A 22,159-nucleotide genomic window follows, 5' to 3' on the forward strand; every position below is an offset into this window, starting at 1 on the left:
TTCAAGTGAATTTAAGCATCGAGAATTTTTAAATGGTTAAAAAACAAAAACAGAAACAAAGGCACAATTAAAGCCTGAATAAGGCTTTCATTGTAGCCTCTGCGATGCTACAGTTCCCATCGTAGCAGATTGAAGGTTCTGAGGAGTAAGCTTGGTTCTTGCAGTTCATTTGCATTTTTTCTATATATGATTTTCAGGCTATAGAACTCTGTAAATACTCTTTTCTAATGGTGGTATTGAAACAAAAAAGAGGCGCCAAATTCATGAAATCAGCTGAGACTATGTTTTTAAAACCAGGTCTTGTTTCTTCTCTAAACATTTAAAACATTGAGATGAACAAAAAAAAGTTCTTTGCTTGACAAAAGGGGAAATAGACCAGAAGAGGCTTTTCAATCCTTTTTCAAGACATATAATTATTCCTACTTTTTATATAACAGCATAGAGGGTATCATATTAAGATGAGTAACTAAACTAATCCATTTCCTCCATTAGCCAGAGTGAGTTTTCTAAAGTGCAAATCTGATCATGTCATTTCCTATAAAATCCTTCAGTGATTTCCTTTTGTCATCAAAAAATAGATCTAAACTCTTTTCAATGGTTACCTGGTTATTACTGGTCCCTGTTTTCAGTTCCTTTTCAACCTTATACACCATCCTCTAGCAGGGAGCTCTCCTCGCATCAGTTGAAGTGAGATACTGAAGACTTATTTTTTTTTTTAACACTTTGTGTTCTCTCTGCCTGGAAGCCATTATATACTATTCTATCTAGAATGTTGTCCTTCAATCTTCCTGTACGTTAATTTTTTTTCTTTTAACTGTTAATTGTTTCATGTAGTTGGAATTTACATACAAATAAAGAAAATAATATATAAATGGTGATCTCTACTCCTCCTATAATTAAGAGATATTTTACACTTTAAGCATTAGAGTAAGCATTTTGTCATGTTAAAAATAATCAGTTTCAAGTCAACGAGTATGTATCCAGATAATGGCTGTTGCCGTACCTCCCTTTTCCTGCCTCTTTCTAACCTGATAAGCTGATGAGCTCCCTCCTTAAAACAGTCTCATTTCCATGCATTAAAAAAAAAACCTTTCTAGTGTTTATTTATATGTTGTTTATATGTTTTTATTTCTATAGATAGCACATCTGTAATCTTCTCTTTGAACTTAGGAAAATTAAAGCTCTTTTGTATGCTAAATGCATACTAGCCCTCGAATAAACAGGTGAATACATCATAGGAGAGTTGGTTGTCCTGCTTTGTGGGTTGACATTTATTGCAAACTACGTAGGTACTCTCAGAAACGAGACAATGTAGCTAGAAGTCTTTGGTGTGCGCTACACGAACATAATAGTGATGGCTTACCCATTCTGAAGGTCGTAGATGTGGTACGTGGCTGTGTATGAGTACCTCCAGACCTGTTAGGAAGAGGGGCAAAGGCAGAGAACGAAGCTTTAAAAGCTCAGTCAGCCACTCGTTTGTAAAGACCAGTCCTCACTGGGCTCGAGGGTAGATGTGTTTCAGTGCAGAGCAGGGTTTCATTTACTTGTACTGTCTACTTTTGTGCTGTGTGTCCAGGTCCCAGGGGGAACCCCAGTGTGATCTGACTTTCACTACATAAAAAAGATGCCCAAAGTGATTATTTCATAGCTTATCTCTGACATGAGTGGTCCTCAGAATGTTTCTGTAGATTGAGGAGGACCCCGATAGTATGTATAGCCTCTACTGTCTGCGGCATGCTTTGGAAAGGATAATACTCTTTAAAATTGGTTAGAAGAAATTTCATGCAATGTCTTCTTTCTTTGGGCATATCTATTTAAAACACAGGGGAGTTTAGCTTAATACCCCTCCTGAGCAGAGCTGTTCTTCATCTCTCTGTGTCTGGGCCAGGCTTAGTGAATGGCGCAAGCATTGTTTTAGATTCTGTTTCTTAAAGGGCTTTCAATCTCTTGGCAAGCTCCCTTAGGCCGAAACACATATTTCTGAGGATTTGGGTCACCAGACCTGGGCTACTGGAGAATAAGTCCCTGACTGAGCACCCTGGTAGTGGTCAGAATGACTTGCCATCCCAATAAGAAGGAAAGCTTAATGAGAAACTTCACCTCAGGGAAGATCTGAAAAGTGTAGTCAAAGAGAAAGTTTCTTGGTCTCAAGCGCTACTAGAATTTTAATGTGAAAATAAGTTGCTTTGTGCTTTTGTCACACGTGGGGAGAAGTGAGAGAATTGTCCTCTATCTACCACTTATTTATTCAGGAAGAGAAAATTCAGTGCCAGTAACACTAGAGGATTGGACTTTCAGATATGCAAATCTGAGCCCTCTCCTGTAGTATATTGACTGTATACTCTTGTGTCTGACTTTATACAACAACATACTATGCCCTGATTCTTCCATTTGGAATAGCAGTGTAGTTTTTGTGAGGTTAAACTGGGCAAGAATTAACTAATGTGTTATAGTGTCAGAGTTCTAGCAATACCAGCATAATTATTCCATTTCTGATGGATGTCAGTGTCCTAAATAAAATCGTCTTACCCCAGAAAAAAGTGATTTCTGCTACTTGAGATTAACCTGATACCCAGCCTAAAAAGCATTGTGTATGTTTCAGCTGTGAGTTATGAATTCATTGATTTCTTTTACATATCTAGATATGGGTATAGACTTCTAGTGGTAGGAGCCTCCTCTCTTAATTTCAGTTAAATTTTCTTTCTCTAATACACCACCCTGTATGTTAATGGGAGAAATAATTATATATATGTATATATCGAAATTAAATAGTTGATACCTTTGTATAATCACTTTCTAGATATGCAAATTGCCGATCAGGTGACAAACCATAATCTGAAGCATTCACACTTTTCTGAAATTATGAAGAAGTTGGTTAGAATATAGAAATAAATATCCTTCATAAAAATTACATTCTAAAGGCACATAATTTCATTGATGTACTCACACAGTTTCAATGCAGTTTAATAAGCAGGTACCATACTAGTGCATACAAGGGAATTTACTAGGTACTATGGGAGGATATAATTTTACAAAACAGCACTTTCAAAAGCATATACTATTAAATCTTGCAGATGAGTGACAGTGCATATTAAAAAGTTATAAAAGCGATGCAGTCTAACATTGAGAAGGCATGAAGCAGCAAGTGATGGAGTTGAAATGAGAGGATAGTTGGTTACAGAGACTGCAAGGATATTCTGTGGGCTCAGTTTGAAAGATTAGTAGGCCCTTGGGGTAGAGATGTAGGAGGCTTGAAAGCCCAGGAAGACAGAGTAGCATGCACCAAACATGACAGCTATCTTCCACTGAGCATTTATTCTACATGCAGCAATCTCTTACACACTTTTCAATGCTATCTGATTTGCTTTTTATATTAACCTAAAGAAGTATTATTGGCCTCAGTTTACAGTAGAAAAAACTAAGGCATATCAAGGCAGAGTAGTATAATAACTTACCCAAAGTTTCACACTAACTATGGGAGTTGAATCTCTTTTCATTTGACTCTAGGTTCCTATTTCAAATCTTAGGAAATATATGGGAAAAAGATACCATGGGGTAGAAGCATAAGAAGAGGGTAGTGATTCAGTGTGTGTAGAAGAAGGCACCAGGAATGGAGGTGGGAAGACAGGTTGTATCCAGATCACCATAAGAATCTGAAGGTGGTCCTGGGTCAGTGGGGTGCTTGCAAAGGTTTCTGGGGGCGTCAGGCGATGCTGATACATACCATGGTGCTATTACTCAAAATGACATATGATTCTCTTGTCTCAATATTATACAATACTATGTTATCATCCTCAGATTGATGAAGATATTCTTGCTCTTTAAATGCAAAAGAAAGCAAAACATAAAGTGATCGCTCTTAAAGAAAATATGAATAACAACAGAATCCCCTCTGCTCCAGAGATAGACCTCGTTTTCCTCCCTGTCCAGCACATTGAAGCTGCTGATGGAAGGGAAGAAAATATACTCTTTCTGCATCTTGTAAAGACGACACATTTGTCAGCAGCAACCGTGTTCTAACTGATTTGGGGTGCTTGGAAACAAAATTTTATTTTCTCTGAACTAAAAGAAGGTAAAATAGTTTAAAATGGCAATTTTTTTTCGCAATAAGGAAAATAAACTTTATTTGGCCTTTGTTTTGATTTAGCATAACAGATACTTGACATGAATTTTCTTTTTTAAAATGAACAATGATAATGCTCTATCTTGGTAAATGATCCTTTGTAGACAGTAGTATAATGTTCTCTACTTAATCTTACCATTTCTTTGGTTAGATATCTTTGACCACACTCTAATTATAAGAACTACAGGCATCAATGCTGTAACCCTTAAAGGTATTTCTGTCAGGGAGGAGGCTGTCTTGTCCTTAGATTGTCTAGATTAATGACGGACTCTCCCATTGGTTAAAATTCTCATGATTCCCCCGAGGTAGGGACCTGCTTCCTATTCCTAAGAGCAGTGTCATTCACTGACAATTTCCCACACAGCATTCCTAACTTCTGCTTTCCTGCTAAGCTTCAAAGTCGCTTCACGACTACTGTGCCAGACCAGAATGAATGGTGGTATAAAACGTTCCTTGGATATTCTGAATAATTTGTTTCTTTGTTCATATCTAGTGGTGAACAGTAGCCCCAGCTATTCTAAAAGAGCCTTAGCACCGACCATAAAAGAATGTATATTTTACAAACTCCCAGGAGAAAAGAAATGACCATTTACCTGAAATCCAGTTTGGAAAATATGTTTTATATGAGAATGTTCCATTTAAAATATCCTTCAGAGTGAGAGCTCTCCTTGTGTTTCTTTCAGAGTTGGGAACTTAGGGGGGGAGGAAGAAACATATTATTAGCAACAAGGTTAATAGCCCAACTAAATTCTAAACGTGTTTTTCATCTGTTCTTCTTCAGGTAATGAGATGCTCTGTTATTGCAGTGCCTGTTTAGCTCCTGAATAGACAGTGTGTTTGCTAACAGGGCAACCCAGACTTAGGGAAGTCCTCTGACAGTCTTGGGGGGTGGGCGGAAATTGTGTAGAAGAAGGTGAAGACTGTAAGGCGGCAGTAAAAATAAACCTCTCAAGGACTTCTAGGAAAAGAGGTATAGTTCCAACAACTTCGGCCCTTACATAACTGAGTCTAAATGCAAGAAGCAGCCCCGAGCTTCCCATACCCTTCTCTGTACCACATTTCCACACTTGCAAAGCTTGGCTTGGTTTTCTATTCATTTTTCAATGGCACATTTTAGAATTCCACTTAGTTGAATGAGACCAGCCAGAATTCCCCTCCTCTGAAATTTTAAGAAGGGCTATGGTGAATGCAGACAATTTTCTTAGCCCTGATGCATACTTTTCTGAGAAGAAACTGGACAAAGAATGTCACAGTAAGTATCTTAAAATTGTGTGAAAATTTGTGGAAAAGCTAACCTTCTAGAGCTCAAGCTACAGGCAAAATTTCTTCTACATGTGAATCCTTCTATGCAGTTGTATTTTTGTTTTAAACATGACTTTATTTCCTTGGAAGCTCATTAGAAAGCCCCATGACAGTCAGGTTAAGCCAGATGGGCAATAAGGCAATGCTCTCTCAATATACCTTCATGGTCCCGCTGCCATCCTCCCTCCCTCCCTCCCACCTGCTCCTTCTCCAGGCCACCACTTAGAACCTCAGAGTTACAGGAAAGCCCAATACCTCAAAATAGCATTTATGAGTCTGGCATTCACCCAGGTGAAAATAAAACTGTTAAAGACGAGAACCATAATATTATCCTTCTGCTAACAGTCTTGCATAGCTTGCCATGACTCTCATTATGAAGATAAAAATTCTAAACATGGACTACAGGTCTCAGCAGGTCTAGGACTGCCCCTACCAGCGTTTCCTGCTCCTCCCCCGTTACTTTCTTGACCCCCAAACACACTGGGCTTTATTTCTAGCCCATAAACACCTGCATTAGTTACTTTTCTGTTGCTGTGATAAACTGCGCTGCCCAAGGCAATTTAAGGAAGAGTATTTGGTTTTATGACTCCTGGGGGAAAAAAAAAGAGCCCATCGTGGCAGGAAGAGATGGAAACAAGTTACAGGATGGCAACAGAAGCAGGTAGCTGAAACCTCACATTTTTTTTTAAATGAACACACGAAGAGAGAGCAAATTAGAAGTGGCCTGAGGCTTTGATCTCAAAGCCCATCCCTAGTGACAAAATCTCCGTAGCAAGGCTGTACCATCTAAACTTCCTCAAACAGCGCCACCCGGGAACCATGTGTTCAAATGCAGGCGACCGTGGAGAACTCTTCTCATTTTAACCACCACAACACCCCTGTCCCTTTGCATGACTTCTGTGTCTCTTTCCACCCTCCCTCTTTGCCTCAAGATTCCCATTTAGGTGTCAGTGTTTAATTTTAGTCTTTTACTTCTGAGAAGCCCTTCCTGACTCTCTCCTTCAAGTCAGGTTTCATTGCCACAAATTACAAAGCATGTGCCATTTTATTTTAAGAGACATTTTATTTTAAGAGAAATTAATTATATGCACGTGTGTTACTATTTTATTAATTGCTCTCTAACTCTTACCATACTATGCAGTCCAACTCCAGACCATTAGGATAAGCCCGGAGACTCTTCCTTACTTTGTTTGCCATGTCTAACATTCATAGACATTTAATAAGCACTCACTGAATGAATGTATACATGAAAGGAAGAATGGATGGAGGAATGTAAGTATGAGCGGATGGGTATATACGTATTCCTATATTGCTTTGGGGAATCTCTGGAGCCCTAGCTTGATCACCTAAAAATAAGGATCTGGCTAGAAAAACACTGACAATCCCAGTCAGCAGTACTAGACTACACTTGGAAATATGGGGCTCAGTCTGCTTTATTCACCTTGAGGTAAAATTCATGCATGCCTTGAAAACAGCTAAGTTGTTACGTGAACAGTAACATCCTAGCCTATTTTAAACTATTCTCCTGGACGTGCATTTCATCCACACATTTGATTATGACCATGGGTGTGCTTGCTGTGGTGGTTTAAAAGAAAGATGTTCCCTAAAAGGCTCGAGTACTTGACAACTTGATCCTCAGCTATGGCACTATTTGGGAGATTATAAAGCATTTAGGATGTGGACCCTTGTGGAAGAAGGCCCTTTACTGGCCTTCTGAGAAGAAGGGGAGGAGAGGTGGATGAGAGCAGAGACTTGTGGAGAGGGAGGGACTGGGATAAGAGAAGGGAGGGAAAGTTGAAATCCTTTGATTTATTTATTCACTTTACATCCAGATCGTAGACCCCTCCCTCCTTTCTTCACCATCCCACCCTGACTCCCTCTTCCCCTTCCTCCTCTCTCTTCCCTCTCCATCTGTCCTACTCCTCAGAAAAGAGGAACTCCCTCAACCCACCCAGCACATCAACTCCTCAAAGACGTCTCAGGACTGAGTGCAAACCCCGCCAAGGGGAAGTGATCAAAAAGCATACAACCTGAGTCCACGGCCCCTGTTCCCTTTTCTAGAGGACCCACATGGAGCCTGAGCTGCCTATTTGCTACGCCTGTGGCGGGGTCCTGGGACCAGTCTGTGCATGATCCTTGGCTGGTGTTTCAGTCTCCACAAGCCCCTCTGGGCCGTGTTAGTTGACTTTATTGGTCTTCTTCTTGTTGAGTTCTTGTCCCCTCTGTGTCCTTCTATCTTTCTGTCAGCTCTTCCACAAGACTGCCTGCACTTTGCCCAGTGTTGGCTGTGATTCTCAGCATCTATAATGTGAAGTTTGAGGACTTGAGCTCAGGTCTCTATCTCCATAATTACATAGCAAGAAGTTTAACTGTCTCCTCAGCCCAGCAATAATCTTTAAATAATGCATCCCCTCTTTGTGTGTGTGTGTGTGTGTGTGTGTGTGGTGTGTCTGTGTGTGCATGAACACAGTAGAAGCCAGAAGCTAATGCTGGTGTTTTCCTTTATCCTTTGTCTTAATTAATGAGAAATGGCTTCCCAGAGAACCTGGAGCTTGCTGATCTGGTTAGGCTGGCTGTCAATTCCCCGGTGTCCTGCTTCCGCTCTACAGCACTGGGGTTGAAAATGCTTGTCACCATTACCCAGCCTTTATGTGGGTGCTAGGGACCCAGACTTTGGCCCTCGTTTTTATAAAGCAGATAACTTATCCACTGAGCCATCCTACCAGTCCTTCAATAAATTATTTATATCACTGCTTCCCATGTAATTTGATCCCTGGGCTTTGTGGTGTGTGTGTGTGTGTGTGTGTGTGTGTTATTGTTGAACATGAACTAAGCTACAGTTCCATCGATGAAGATCTAGTTGAGACTTATGTGAGTACAGCAAAAGCATACTTTTATTCCAGATTAACACAATTCATCACATTATTCTTGCACTGCTTTGGCTATTGTTTAGCTCCTTAACTAGCATGTCATAGTTATGACTGTAAATAAAATTAGTACCAATACTGCACATATAGCCAATTTTCCAAAGCGTTTTTAACACCTAGTCATTTCCGCTTTCACATATTGCTGGTCACCTGGTATTTACTGGATTTCTCAGAAAAAATGGCCAGGGTTTGCTTTTTTTCTTTTCTTTTATTTTTAAATCTCTAAATTACAGGATACAGAAAGGCTGTACTTGATAGAATATTTCATATGATTTCCTAGTTAGTCATTTATTTATATAGGCACATAGTAGTTATAAATGCCAACAATCTATTTAGAGAACTTAGCATATGTCATATTATGGCTCAAAATACCAGTAAAGTGTTTAAATAGCATTAATCATATTACTAATTGCCATACTGAGAACAGTACTTACCTCCAGCCAAGCATGATGCCCAACATATGTGTGCAGACACAGGATAAGGCTCATGGCTCGGACTGAGACAGGAAGGTCATTTCTAACCTCATGATACCTTTATAGGGCTAAGAGTATGGGAAAGTGCAGTTATGTTGACGTTAGGCTGGGCCTGGTTCCCTCCATCCCTGGCGGAACAGGGAGAGTTTAAATTGGGTGCTCTTTTCCTGATGGGATCTGTCATCTGTCCTCAGGGGATAATGCATCTCTACTCTAGGATGTTACACCAAATTGCATTAGAGTGGAAATAAAACAAAAGATCATGAGCGTAGCAGTGGGGCCCTGCAGCATCCACTAGCATTTGTCACCTCATCCGTCCTTGGTGCTACAGAGTTATCACTGGAGCTGTACCGCCTCACCACCTCATATGGAACATGTGTGTTTTTCATGTCTGGTTAGGAGTTCCACAAGCCATGTTTGATTTTTCTTACTTCTACAAAAAGCTGAAACAGAAGAAATATCTTTGGATGGAAAAAAAACCCCACTAAGTTTACAGATACTGTATTACCTTGTTTTTGATAATTCTCCCTCAAAGACATACCCATCCTTATTTTCTTTGCTGTGGTCTATATTATAATATATAATATGATATATTATCAACCCAGGAGCCACATGGAGTGCTATATAAAAGATAGATTTCTATGCCAGGTGGCACACTTCTATAACCCTAGCCATTCTGGAGGCTGAGGTAAGAGGATAGAAAGTTCAAGGCCTGTACAGGCTGCTAAATATGTTCATGGTCAGCTTAGGCAGCTTAGTGAGACACTGTGTCAAAATGAAAAATGAAAAGGAAAGGGCCATGGCTAATAACTCATACAATGAACACTTGCCTAATACGAACAAGGCATACAAGGCATGGAGTTCACATTCTTCAGTGCTACAATGAAGAAAACAGGCTTCTAAAGCCCAGCAGAGCCACTTCTTCCTATCATTCTAGCACTAGGAAGGCTCCAGCAGAGAAATTTTTATGACTTTGTGGCTAGCTTGGGCTGGAAAGTGAGTTCCAGGCTAGCTTGGGTTACAGCATGAAAACCTGTCTAAAAAAACAAAAACAAAAACAAAAACAAAAAACATTAAAAATTAAAAAGTGAAAATAAGCAAGTAAACAGAAAAATTTGAAGCAAGCAAACCAACAGACACGATTAAAAAAATAAAGATTCTTAGTTTTTCTCAAATTCAAGCTACTGAAGCAAAGCCTGTGTCTGAGGTCTGGCAGTTGGTAATCTCTTCTGTGCTTCTGGATGATTCTTGCTTTATTAAATCTGCTTCCTTTAAAGTATCTCTCCACCCATCATTAGATCTGCTTCCTAACTATGAATCCTTGGGAGCTTTTAAGGCTCTAGCAATCTGTGTATTATGGAGAATAGCTGTTACCAGTCTAGATCATGGCTCTCAGGAAAGATGGATGATCTCTCTCAACATTTACACTCCTGTGTGATGGTCCTGTGCGTGGCCTAGAGTGGCATTTCCTTCAGGCACACTCACTTCACTGATCCCAAAGAAGGGAAGAAAAGGCAAGCTGATTGACTCTGCTCCCCATTAGAAATAAGATCACAGAGAAAGAACTCTGGTCATTAGTTTTGGTGTGCATGTATGTGAGTAAAACACTATAAAATGTACATGAAAACAATCAAACAAAATAAACAAGTTTTATCAGTATTGCATTAAAATATTTCATTATTCAAATTCTTGGATGCATAAATGGATTTTATAATCATTTTTTTCCAAACAAAGATCGACACTGGAATGTAATCATTGGATGATTTTAGAATGGTGGCTTTTCGTTTGCCATTCCAAACTCTGATAACTTAAAAGAAATAGAGTGTAACTGTCAAAGCTTATCTGCCTGCTCTACACAGCTGACACTTGCCCATTTAACACTTGGCTATGCCCTTAAACTCAATTTGGCCCATCATTGGCATGGTTACTCATACAACACTTAAACACCCTAATTAGCCAGGCTTTAATTATTTGAGTTTTCAACATATTAAGCAAAGCTGAATGCTAGCTCAATTATGTGTCTAAGAAATTACAAATCATGAAATGATTCACAAGCAAGTAATGAGCCGCTGTAGTCCTAATTCTTTCTGAAAACTTTGCGTTTTTATGGGGCTGTGTCTGCCATTTAATTGACTAGTCCCAAAAGATTGAGAGTATTTACCAGAGCAGAAACATCCAATCTTCATGCTAACATTTTGTCAGGAAACACTTGAAGAGGTGTGTTGTATTAAGCAGGCACATGATGACAAGCAGGTCTCTCTCTCTCTCTTTTCTTATTTTCATAAATGAGTTTGTGTTGATGCCACAAGGCCACTCCATGGAGGCCAAATGGCCCCAGAACACTGTTCCCACCCTCAAGCCAGCTTTGTGAAGAGCCTGTCTTAAAGGAGGCACTATTCTAATCATCACACTGGGTCATGCTTGTTTCTGGAGTAAGTCCACAAGGAACACAAGCAGGAAATAGCTGAGTGAAAAAATGTACTTAAACCTATTTAAAAATCCAACATGAGTCAAGACCGAGAACTTTGGGAGGAAAAGAGTCTGAAGAAATTTTCTGTCAGGAACAGGATGTGTTACAACTTACTAAGTCTTTACAAGTTTGCAAGCACTCTCACACGTGTGCCTCTTACGTCCTCACAGTGCTGTGCTGAGAAGCATACTGTTGTGAACACTATTTCCCAGTTAGGGAATGGAAACTAGAGAGGCCAAGTGCATACATGCTTGACGTATTGCAAACTTGTACATTAAATCCATCTGATTACAGAGGCTAAGGATTTTACCATGATAGTTTCACATGGAAGCACACTTGTAATAAAACAGCAACAAATATAAAAGTTAGAACCAAAAGCACGCAAGAGATAGAACAATTATGCTCCAAAACATAGATGAAAAGAAAATGAAGAAGTCTGAGTTGGTTGTGGACAAAGAGCTTAGTAGTTTAGAGCACTGACTGTTGGGTTAAGGAGGGGGGATCGCTCTTCCTCTCAGAAGGTGGCAACCATACTGAATAACAAGTCATCCAGAGAAGTGTCAAACTTTCCCATTGTAAACTTTGTAAGAGGAGAGGACATGGTCAGCATGAAGCACAAGAGCAGGTGTGCAAGAGCCTTGTGGGGATTTAGAAACACAGAAACCATCCTTGTCTATTTTTAAGACCCAGTCTTCTTTGGTGGAGCGTTTCCTTCTAACTCCGTCTGAAACTGTGATGTAGCTCCTTTGTTGCCACTGCCCACAACCTGCGAAAGGGCCACTTTCTGAAGTCATTTCCCTTTTGAGTATAGTACACATTTTTAGGGACACGCCACTAGGGCCAGTCCCAAACTTGAACCCCACTTCGACACAGTCCAGACCTGTGTGTAAAACTTTTTAACATCTCCACATATATTTCAGAATCAGGATAGCTAAAGGTGCAGAACAATTTACACACACACACACACACACAGAGAGAGAGAGAGAGAGAGAGAGAGATGGAGAGAGAGAGGGGGGAGGAGAAGAAAGAGAAGATGAGGAAGAAACAAGAAAACAGAAAAAGGAAAGAATGAATAAATAAAATCAAACAGTTCTCCTGCTTTCTATACAGATTCCCCCCAATAAGCGGCACTACCTGGCTTCTACACATTCCTCCACTGAAGTGATTGGGAGAAATTCTTCATCTCCCCTTTTTACTTGGTGTGTGTCTGAAGTCAGACCTGGAAACTCCATCTGCGTTGTCTCCCTGTGTTCTGGCCGCCTTTCTCCACGCCCTGCCTGCACCTCACTTCAGTGGATATGTTACTTCCCTGCCGCTTCCCTTTCGCCATTTTCTTGTGGTTTTGATTTGAAGTTTCCTAATGATGCATGGATGTCGCACGCCGTTCACATGCTTGGTAGGCGCTTACTAATTTTCTTTATCTTCCCGTCAGACAGACGTCCGTTGATTCCCCTCCTTACTATGAGTTGTTAGAGTCTTTAGATACTCCGAGCTCAGCTGGCTTGTTGGATACACTCTTCACAAATATTTCTTCCCATTTTGTGAGCAGCCTTTTCACTCTCATAATGTTGTTCTCAGCAAGTTAATAGTGTTAACTTGGGAAAAGTTTCACTTTACCTATTTTGTCTTTTTACGCTTTATATAATTGGTCATAGTTTAGAAATTATCACTCTGCCCAAGGTCTTAGAGGTTTTGCCTGGGTGATAAGAGTTTGAACATGTTGGTCTTCTACTTAGATCTTTGGTCCACTTTGAATTAATTTTTTGCAGGGTGTGAGGGCAAGAACCATTCTTTTTCATGTTTACATCTAATTGCTCTAGCTGAATTTTCTGATATTTCACAAACCTCATTTGTCAAGGTAGCTATAAAAATTAATTGTCAAGGTAGCTATAAAAATTAATTAACCATTACTGCAATACTTTTTTAGAAAAAGAAAGAAAGTTATTTCTTTTGTTTATTTCTTTTGTTTATTTCCTTTATTCCTTTCATTATTTATTTCCTTTAGTTATTTGTGTGTGCATGGGAGGGGGTGTTGTCATGATGTGTTTGTAGAGGTCAGAGAACTTTTGAGAGTCAGCTCTTGAATTCTACTTTGCTGGGGTAGTTTCTCTTGTCTGTTCTGCAGCAGGATAGCTGGCCAGTAAGCTCTCAGATGATTCTCCCGTCTCCTTGCAGGAGTGAGGGGATTACAGATGTGTAGCATCCTGTTTTCATCAGGGTACCAAATGCAGGTTGTCAGGCTTCATGGTAAGGGCTTCTACCTGCTGAGCCATCTTCCATCATGAAGCTTTATGTCTGTACTATGTTATCCTATAGACACATACACCTTCTTCTGTGCTCCTAGTGCGATGTCTTGATTGCACAGTTCTTGTAGTAATTTCTGATTTATGAAATACAAGTTCCCCTGATTTATTTTCCAGTAATGTTCAGCCATTTTATGGATTTGAGGATTACTTATCAATTTCTGTTAAAACTATGCAGATTATAAATAAATACTAAATATAAATAATATTTATAAATATATAAATAAATATGAATAAATGTGTCAATCTTTAGACATATTTAGAGATTTTTTTGCCATGTAAAAATATTATTTTCTAATCACTGTACTTGGAATAATTTTTCATTTATTTTTTGCTTTTTCTGGAATGTTTACTGCATACACACACACACACACACACATGGCTGTAGAATTTGATTGGATCTGGAATAAACAAAGAGAATGCTTCTGGGCATGTCTGTGATGGTGTTTATCAGAAGGATTAACTGAGGAGGAAAAATCTCCTGGAATAGCCACCATCACTTTCTAGGGTGGCCCATGCATAAAGAAGCCTGAGGCAACAGTAGCACTCCCTGTTGCCTGTCCACTTGCTAATGACCTCATCTGTTATATGGTTGCCACTGTCATTACCATCCTAGGCTGTTTCTGAACCCAACCTTTTCAGCCTTCCAACAATGGTTTGAACACCGACAGTTCTACAGGAATCTGGTCGGTGTCCTGAAGCATCTAGCCTTGTTGACTCAGCAGCTGTCAAATTCTCCACCTCTCCCACATGCAGAGGGTTTTTGCTGGACTCTCAACACTACATTATGAGAACCAATCTAAAAAGTCCCCTTCCTAAATATATACTTACCTATTGATTTTGTTGTTGTTTTCTTGTTCTGGGTTTTGAGAGTGGGTCTCCTACATGGCTGGCATGGAACTGGTTAAATAGACCAGGCTAGCCTCAAACCTTCAGCTATCCTTCTGCCTCTGTGTTCCCAGTGCTTCAATCGCAGGTATGTGCAACCAAATACCTTGTTCTCATGCATACTTTTATTGTGAAAATTGTCAAGATTTTCTCAACTAATTTCTCTGCACTGTATAAATGATAATGTGGGTTTTTGCTCTTTTTTTCCATTTAAGAAGGCTTATTGCATTCATCTAACATATCTAAAAACAACCTTATATTCTTGGGAGAAATCCCATGGTTCTGATGCACAATCTTTTAAAATATCACTGAATTTGTTTTACTACAATAATTTGTTGAGAATTTTAAGATTTATAGTCATCAAGCATAATGACTTTATTCTTATCTTCTTTTGTTTTGCTTGTTTTAATATCAGACAACACTAGAATGAGTTGGGAAGTCACTCTCTGTGTGTTGAAGTCATCTGGGCTTAGCATTGGGGGAATCGTTAAAAGTACTAACTCGATCTCTTTTTCTTTACATTTTAGAGGCAAGCTCACGGCTTACAGCACAGGCAGGTTCTGCAGACTTCAGACTCAGAACCTGGACTCTCTGGCCTGAGTCCTGGGATGACCCACACCAGATCTCAATTACTCTCTTTAGGAATTAGAGTATTACCTCAGTTTTCTATTTATTTTGGGATGAGTGAGTTAGTGTCTAAAATTGTTGGAAGAACTTGTCTCATCTAACTTGCCTGGATGTTTGTATTGCTTGGTTTTGGTTTTGGCTATGTGAGTGTTTTGATCTGCTTCTTTTAAAAGTACTCAGCACGTTGACTTTTCTGCCAAATATAAAACTATGGCTTGCATAAAATCACTGTTAGTAAGAATAAAGGTGAATAAAGGTTATAAGTTACTCTATTTTGCTACATTTTGGGGGGGGTGTCATTGGTTGGCTTTTTTGGCGTATTTTTGGGTTTTTTGTTTGTTTATTTGTTTTGTTTTGTTTGAGACAGGGTTTCTCTGTGTACCCTTGGCTGTCCTGGACTTGCTTCGTAGACTAGGCTGACCCCGAACTCACAGAGATCTGCCTGCATCTGCCTCCTTGAGTGCTGAGATTACAGGCGTGCACCACCTCACTCGGCTTGGTACAGCATTTCAATAAATTCGAGAGGATATAAAGATAAGTAACACACTCTTTTCTTTGAGTATTATGGGTGTGAAGGAAAGGGGAGATTTTGTACTTCATGTCTCGTCTATAAAGAGACCGTTTCACTCTATACCAACCTTGTTGATTTCTGCCACACTTAAGTCTCAGTTATACCTTTTTTGTTTTAAACAAAAGAAACCAGGCTTGGCTTTTCATGTCCTCAACATGAACTTTAGAGCCTGTTTTGTGCTTTTTCTCAAGGTGCATCTGTGGTTAGATGGCCCTGTGAAAGGTGTAGCACAATTTTCTTTGTAAATCTGAGACGGGTAAACTTTTTTGGATTACAGAATTATCTAAAGCTTTTTACTATTTCATAACAATTGAGAATTTGGCAATGCTCAAAGGGAGTTTGTTAAGATTCATTTTCTATGTTGGAGGAACAATTAGAGAAATGTAATCTACAAATTTGATTTAGTTATATTCCACTCAGAAGCTCTTTTGTGCTCATGACCTTTCTGGTTCATTCCCTTAACCTTTCAGGTTTTCTCCCATATTTCCTTCAAAATAACAGTGAATAAATAAGCTTAAAACTCTTTAGAAATATTGAGAGTTTGTTTTACACTTGTAAAGGTTAATACTGGACAAATCTTAAAAATATCTACATCCCTCTCAAAATGGTCGCATTTCACCAAATTTATTTTTACAAAAAGTAATTGCTGAGTTATAACTGTTACAGTTACCGTAATAAAAATATGTCTGCCTAAAAGTAAGTATTGAAATGGTTTGCCTTCTTACACTATATTAATCTCTATTCTATTTAAATTATTTATGAATTAAAAAAAACTTCCAATATACATTGTATAAGGTATGAGTAGCTATTCTTAATGAGTAAAAAATGTTAATAGTGATACAGGTTCATATAATATCTTTCTCTACGTTTAGTTATATTTTCTTTGCTAATTCATTGAAATAGTTCTGGATTCACAGTACTTTCTGGTTTCATGAACTTTCTAAAAGCATCCCTGAGTCAGGGACCTGTGACTGATTTCTGTCTATAATGAGGGCTTGTCGTGAGCTTTTACCCTTTCTGTTTCTAAAGTCCTAGTTCACAGATCATCTCAAAGAAAGCGTTACATATCACTCTTGTCATCTTATTATAGATGGAATTATGTCCCCTAAAAAGTGACAAACTGAAGGCTAGTGAGATGGCTCAGAAATAAAGGCGCTTGCCTCGATTTGATGACCTGAGTTCTATCATGGGATCCACATAGAGGAAATAAGAAACAATCAAGACCTGGAAGTTGTATTCTGAGCTCCACACAGGCACCTTGGCATGTGAATGTGCACAGGTGCGCGTGCGCATGCGCACGCACACACACACACACACACACACACACACACACACACACACAAATAAATAAATAAAAATAAATAAATACAAATATTAATAAAAATGTTAAAAAAGGTCGTAAGTTGAAGAGCAACTCCAATGTGATTGTATTTAGAAATAAGTCCTTTAAGGATGCAATTAAAGTTATGTAACATCATAAATGCAGAGGTCTCATCCAGGAGGATTGGTCTCATTATAAGAAAAGGAAGCCGCGCCAGGGACAAACATACGTAAGAGAAAGTTCCAGAAAGGATACAGCGGCCTGTATACAGGCAAAGGAAGTCTGCAGAAACAAAATAAGTTGGCGCTTTCGTTTTAGACTTCTAGACCCCAGAACTGTGAGAAAATAAAGTTCTGTTGTGCTGGCGGCCAGAAGAAACGACTTTTGGACCAGAGAAGAAGCAGGAAGCTGTTGTAACAAAAACTTGTGCATTTGTAAAAAAAAAAAAAAAAAAAAAAAAAAAAAAAGCCTGTCTTAATTTTTACATGAAATCTGACTAAAATTGGCCCCAATACAAATTTCTATAAAACGTATTAGGCCGAATTGACAGCAATAACCAATGGAAGAAGAGAGCGTAAAGGCAGGTAAAAGGATGTTTCGGTGGTTCAACCTTCAAGCAACAGCATCCCGTTTCATCGGGAACCGCCAGGGTCACACTCCAAGGAGATCTGTATTCTCCGCATGGTGTGGCTGCTTTCGCTTCCTCTCACTCACATCCCCAACACCCTTTATCCGTCTACATTTCCTTTTTCATTTTAAAACTACCGCACACAGAAGTTTCTAAAATATTCGTCGTTTGGGTCCAAGCAGGTGGAGTACAGGAGTAGGGATAACACTCAAGGATAAAAGTTACCAGCATCAGAATTAAGAAGAAAAAGTTTTAAAAAATAAATATACAAAGCAGTAAAGCCTATGAATCATCTTTTGTCACACATGTTAGGATGGAAAAGAAAATAGAGCTGCAGACAAATTTTTTTTTTCAAATTTTAAAAGTATCTATCACATGACAAAAAGTTTGAAATTTAAAAAATATCATAGTTGAGATAGTAGATAAAGGTGTCTCAGCAGGTCAAGGTGATTACCACCAAGCCTGACAGCTTGAGTTTGGTCTCAGGAACCCATGTGGTAGAAGGAGAGGACCACATAGAGCAAGTTGTCCTCTGACCTCCATACAACCATGCCCACATACGTACACATAAAGACACACATGTAAAATAAATAAATACATGTGAAACTCAGAGCTAACACTTTTTGAGTGGTTGTGTATCACTGCATAGGGTACTGTACTATCAAAAAAAAAACTGGAGGAGGAAAGGATAAAATTCAGAAAATGTAAATCATGACTCAAAGAAGGCAATAGAGATTTTTTTGAAATTCTAAGACCTTTGCAGCTTTCTAATTCTGGCTCTGGTTTTTATCATCTTTGTGCATCTTTTGAAGCAAGAAAGTTGGTGTGATTGTCATCAGTGTAGATGAAGGGAAACAGGAGTAATTTGTTGACTTTTTACCTACTTGCATCTTCATACTGGAATAAGGATGATGCCAAGGAAGAATATCTTCAAGAGAGAGAAGAAATGGAGGCAGGAAAAGAAAGAGAGTGAAGGGGCAGAAGCCAAGGGTCCCATGGGACTGCAGGAATAGAAATGCTGCCTGTGTCTTCAGTTTAAATTAAAATTAAAATTAAATATTTGGGGAGTTTCAGAAAGAGTGGTAGCATTTGTTTTTAATACGTAAGTGAGTGAAGCAGAGCCTTCTCATTCACCAACACATTCCCACTTATTCCAGAGGGCCAAAACTTCTCTAAGGTGGAAGATGATCCTTTGTGGACTTCCAGCCTAGAAGGCAGAGCCCCTTACGCCCCAACTCTATTTATTTCACTTATACCTGTGCCAAGCGACAGAAGTCTTCCTCTGTCGTGGTGAGGTGGCCATGTGTTTTGGGGTGTGCAGAGTGAAGAATTATTCCGTGTTTGCCTGACTTAGGATAAATGAGACCACCGAAGTTTGTAACTTCAGCAACAGTAACCTGATAGGAGGCACTTAGGGGACCTAGCACGTTAGTGTATAAATGATGGAATGGATGGGTATCTCCTGACTTCTGTGACATTGGGCTAGGAAACCAAAGGCACAGAAGGCAAATGTGTTGTCGTGGTGGCTTTTCCGATGAAGCAGGTTTAGAGGCTGGTTTAACTTGTCCTTCTCTTTTCTGTTCCTTTCCTACTCCTTCCTCTTTCCCTCTGACTTCCCACCTCAGATTCTATTCTCTTAGGCTTGGGCCCTGGAGAAATGGGAGGAAGGCTGGGGCCTGATAGATAGGCTGGACATGGTAAAGGTGTGGGGTGTGAGAAAAAAGAAGGGAGGTCAAAAAGAAGGACACCACACCAGACCCCAGACCTGCTGGGGAAGTAGGAAATGATTAGTCTGACTCACATACTGTCCAGGTGACATTTTGAGATGTTATTAAGTAAAAAAAGACAATGAGTTTATAAACCAAAAAGTAGTTCTAAGCATTTTTTTTTTACTTCTGCATTAGAAATAAATGAATACAATAATTTTATCTTGAGGTTAATTTGATTATTTCACAATAGAAGGAAATTACTTAGAGAATTATCTTTTCCACTGAAAATAGAAATCTTTTATAAAAAAAACACAGGACTTTCATGTTATATATAGTTTATAACATATTTTTGAGTGTGCTATTCATAAAAAACTTGGAAAGAAGATAAAGATTGGGATTATGTGTAATTACACAAATGTCTATATCTATAAATGTAAGTATAGACACAAATATCTATCCTTACATGCTGTTTGCAATGGATAATATACTTCTCAGTGGAAATATACTTCAAAGTTCAAAGAGCAACACTTGTGGACACAAAAAGGTTCTCTTAACAAAGTCCATATACTTTTGTTCCAAAAACTGTTGATTATTTTAATTATTGAGAGCATAGAATATCCCTTTCATACTCTGGTGAGTGCCTGTAAATGTTAGAGGATAATTTTTAATAGGTTGGATTAAAAAAGTTAGTGCCCTGGCCTAGCACTTAGGAGCTCTGTGTGGAAGGAAATATGTCCTTTAAAACACTGAGGTGATCAGCTGGCTTAAAATCAATTTGTACTTGAATTTATTTTGAAAAAAAAAAAAATAGGGCTATAGATCTCAATAGCCCAGGAAAAATTTTGTGCTGCAGGGAATGGAAATGCAAGCTAAGCTAAAAGTGCAGCCACAGGGACACTGTCTTCATCAGCTTAGCCTATTTACTTTCCAATTCTGTGAGAGTCCCACGAACATTTTGAACCCTTCCACCTTATGCATGCTTCAGTTTTTAAAAGCAGCAGATAATTCAGGACTCGAATGTTCTTCGGCAGATGGTGTGCCATTAACCCCTGGTTAGTGTCAGTTCACTTTTAACCACAGATATTTCCTGGCTCTTCTCAACTTTAAACATTTGCTGTTCCCCAGATCCTACGGTACAGGATCTGTTATTGTTGCATGTTTCTGCTCTAGAAGCTCAAGTTGCTATTTGTAAGAATTTTCACAATAACAAAGTTTTAATTTGTTACCAATTGGTAATATTACAATTAAAACTAGTTTCAAAACCAGTGCATAACATCTTTCAGGTCTCAGTCAAGGGACATCATTGCCAGCCTATGCCTTTCTGTACAGGACCCCAAAAAACAAAAACAAAGCAAACAAGAAAACCCAACAGATTTGTCTTAATAATGCTTGCTTAACTATGACAACCCTTCTAATTTAATGGCTAATTGCTACTGCATATAGAACAAGAATTTTACTTTTTCTATATGGTTATTCCTGAGATTTCTATTCTGAATGTCTTCCTTAAATTTTTGGAAGCACTATTTAGTGATTTCAAAGCCTCCATAGAGTCTTTTTTTAACTTTTCTATTCTTACTCATTATTTTTACTTGCCACCAGGCAAATCTAGTAATAGAAAACAATGCTAGTTAAAAATATTGTCTTAAAGGCCTATCAAAGCTTGTCTTCTGCATGTATTTTTGGGGTTGGTGGGAGTGATGCAGTTATTTTTTTCTGAAATAACACTGTAAATCTCTTCCTACCCTTAAATCTCCAGTATTTCTGGTCTTGCACACAACATAACTGTGAACTTATACATCTTCTTAGAAATAACAGGCACTCAGGAAATGTTCATCCATTTGCGTTCACACATTGGTGCATTTTCCAGGCTACGCTAGGCAGGCAGACTGAGTGAATCAGAAAATTGCTTACCTCTCGAGGGACGTAAGACAATGCATATCACCAGTAAAGCAAATGCAGCCAAGGTGGCCGCTCCCAAGACAGTTTTCAGCCATGTCTACATAGAATAAAGAAAATTAGGCATGGGCTTAGCTCCTCCTAAGAAATGGTAAGGTTTTTGTCTAGCCCTAGATCCTACTTCTCCTTCCCCACAAAGCTTTTGATTGTGTTCCACTGATCTGGCGGTAATTGCTGGAACCTTTCCAGCTCTGCTAAGACAAATGTTTCTATGGTATATTTAGAGCCCCTTTTCAATCCCAATACACACCAGAAAGAGATACTCACACACCAGTCCTCACCTTCTCTGACGAACAGAAAACTCTAAAAATACCCAGCCCAGGCAGCCTCTGCTCTGGAGTAGTCCCCAAGACGGTACACACTAACCTTCATTTTTCCAGATGTTTTCGAAAGTTAGCTGACTCTCACTGCACAGCGTGGGTCACTGCATCTGTGGAAACCGTTGAAAAGAAGCAAGTCTGTCTTCCAGTTGGAAGCTGAAGTCCTGCCTGCCCCCCCCCTTCCAAGAACTTTTGACTACCGTGCCAAATTTCGAAAGATTTCTGTAAAATTAGAAGCAGATTTGGGGGGCGTTCTTGGCCTTTAAATGAACCATGAGTGGCTAAAGGGAGGCTTTATAGCCTTCTCATCCTTGTAAATTCTACACCAACATCTGCTTATGTTGTCACACAGAGGTTGTTTTATTTCACTTTTTTTTTCTTTTTGGTTCAGATTTATGTTTCGTTTTCTCCTAGAAATCACGCGAGTCACTTTGGAAACAATCTTTTCTACACTCCTCCTATTTGCAGCTGAAGGGAGGAATTTCAAATAAAGAAACTTTGTGATAGTGCATTATACATGGCTAATTTTCAGGAAGGGAAG

At 39.0% G+C, this 22,159-nt stretch overlaps 1 protein-coding gene across 4 annotated transcripts in view; it reads right to left on the minus strand.

Moving 5' to 3' along the window:
* The window catches only part of Fap (fibroblast activation protein alpha), a 71,718-nt gene extending 49,829 nt beyond the window's left edge, over positions 1-21,889 (minus strand). For 2 of the 4 annotated variants that reach the window (XM_021637085.2, XM_060390269.1), the window contains exons 1-6: positions 21,665-21,884; positions 21,254-21,338; positions 4,717-4,815; positions 3,725-3,819; positions 2,780-2,854; positions 1,364-1,416 (exon numbers count right to left, since the gene is read on the minus strand). In XM_021637085.2, coding sequence (XP_021492760.1) covers positions 1,364-1,416; positions 2,780-2,854; positions 3,725-3,819; positions 4,717-4,815; positions 21,254-21,338; positions 21,665-21,670 — 413 coding nt within the window. In that variant the 5' untranslated portion in view covers positions 21,671-21,884. Of the gene's footprint in view, positions 1-1,363; positions 1,417-2,779; positions 2,855-3,724; positions 3,820-4,716; positions 4,816-21,253; positions 21,339-21,664 lie in introns of those variants that run through there. The other 2 variants (XR_009593864.1, XM_060390270.1) reach the window with 2 other exon arrangements.
* Positions 21,890-22,159: the final 270 nt, after the last annotated feature.

This window comes from Meriones unguiculatus, chromosome 8 (assembly GCF_030254825.1).
Source record: "Meriones unguiculatus strain TT.TT164.6M chromosome 8, Bangor_MerUng_6.1, whole genome shotgun sequence".
Classification (NCBI taxonomy): Eukaryota; Metazoa; Chordata; class Mammalia; order Rodentia; family Muridae; genus Meriones; species Meriones unguiculatus.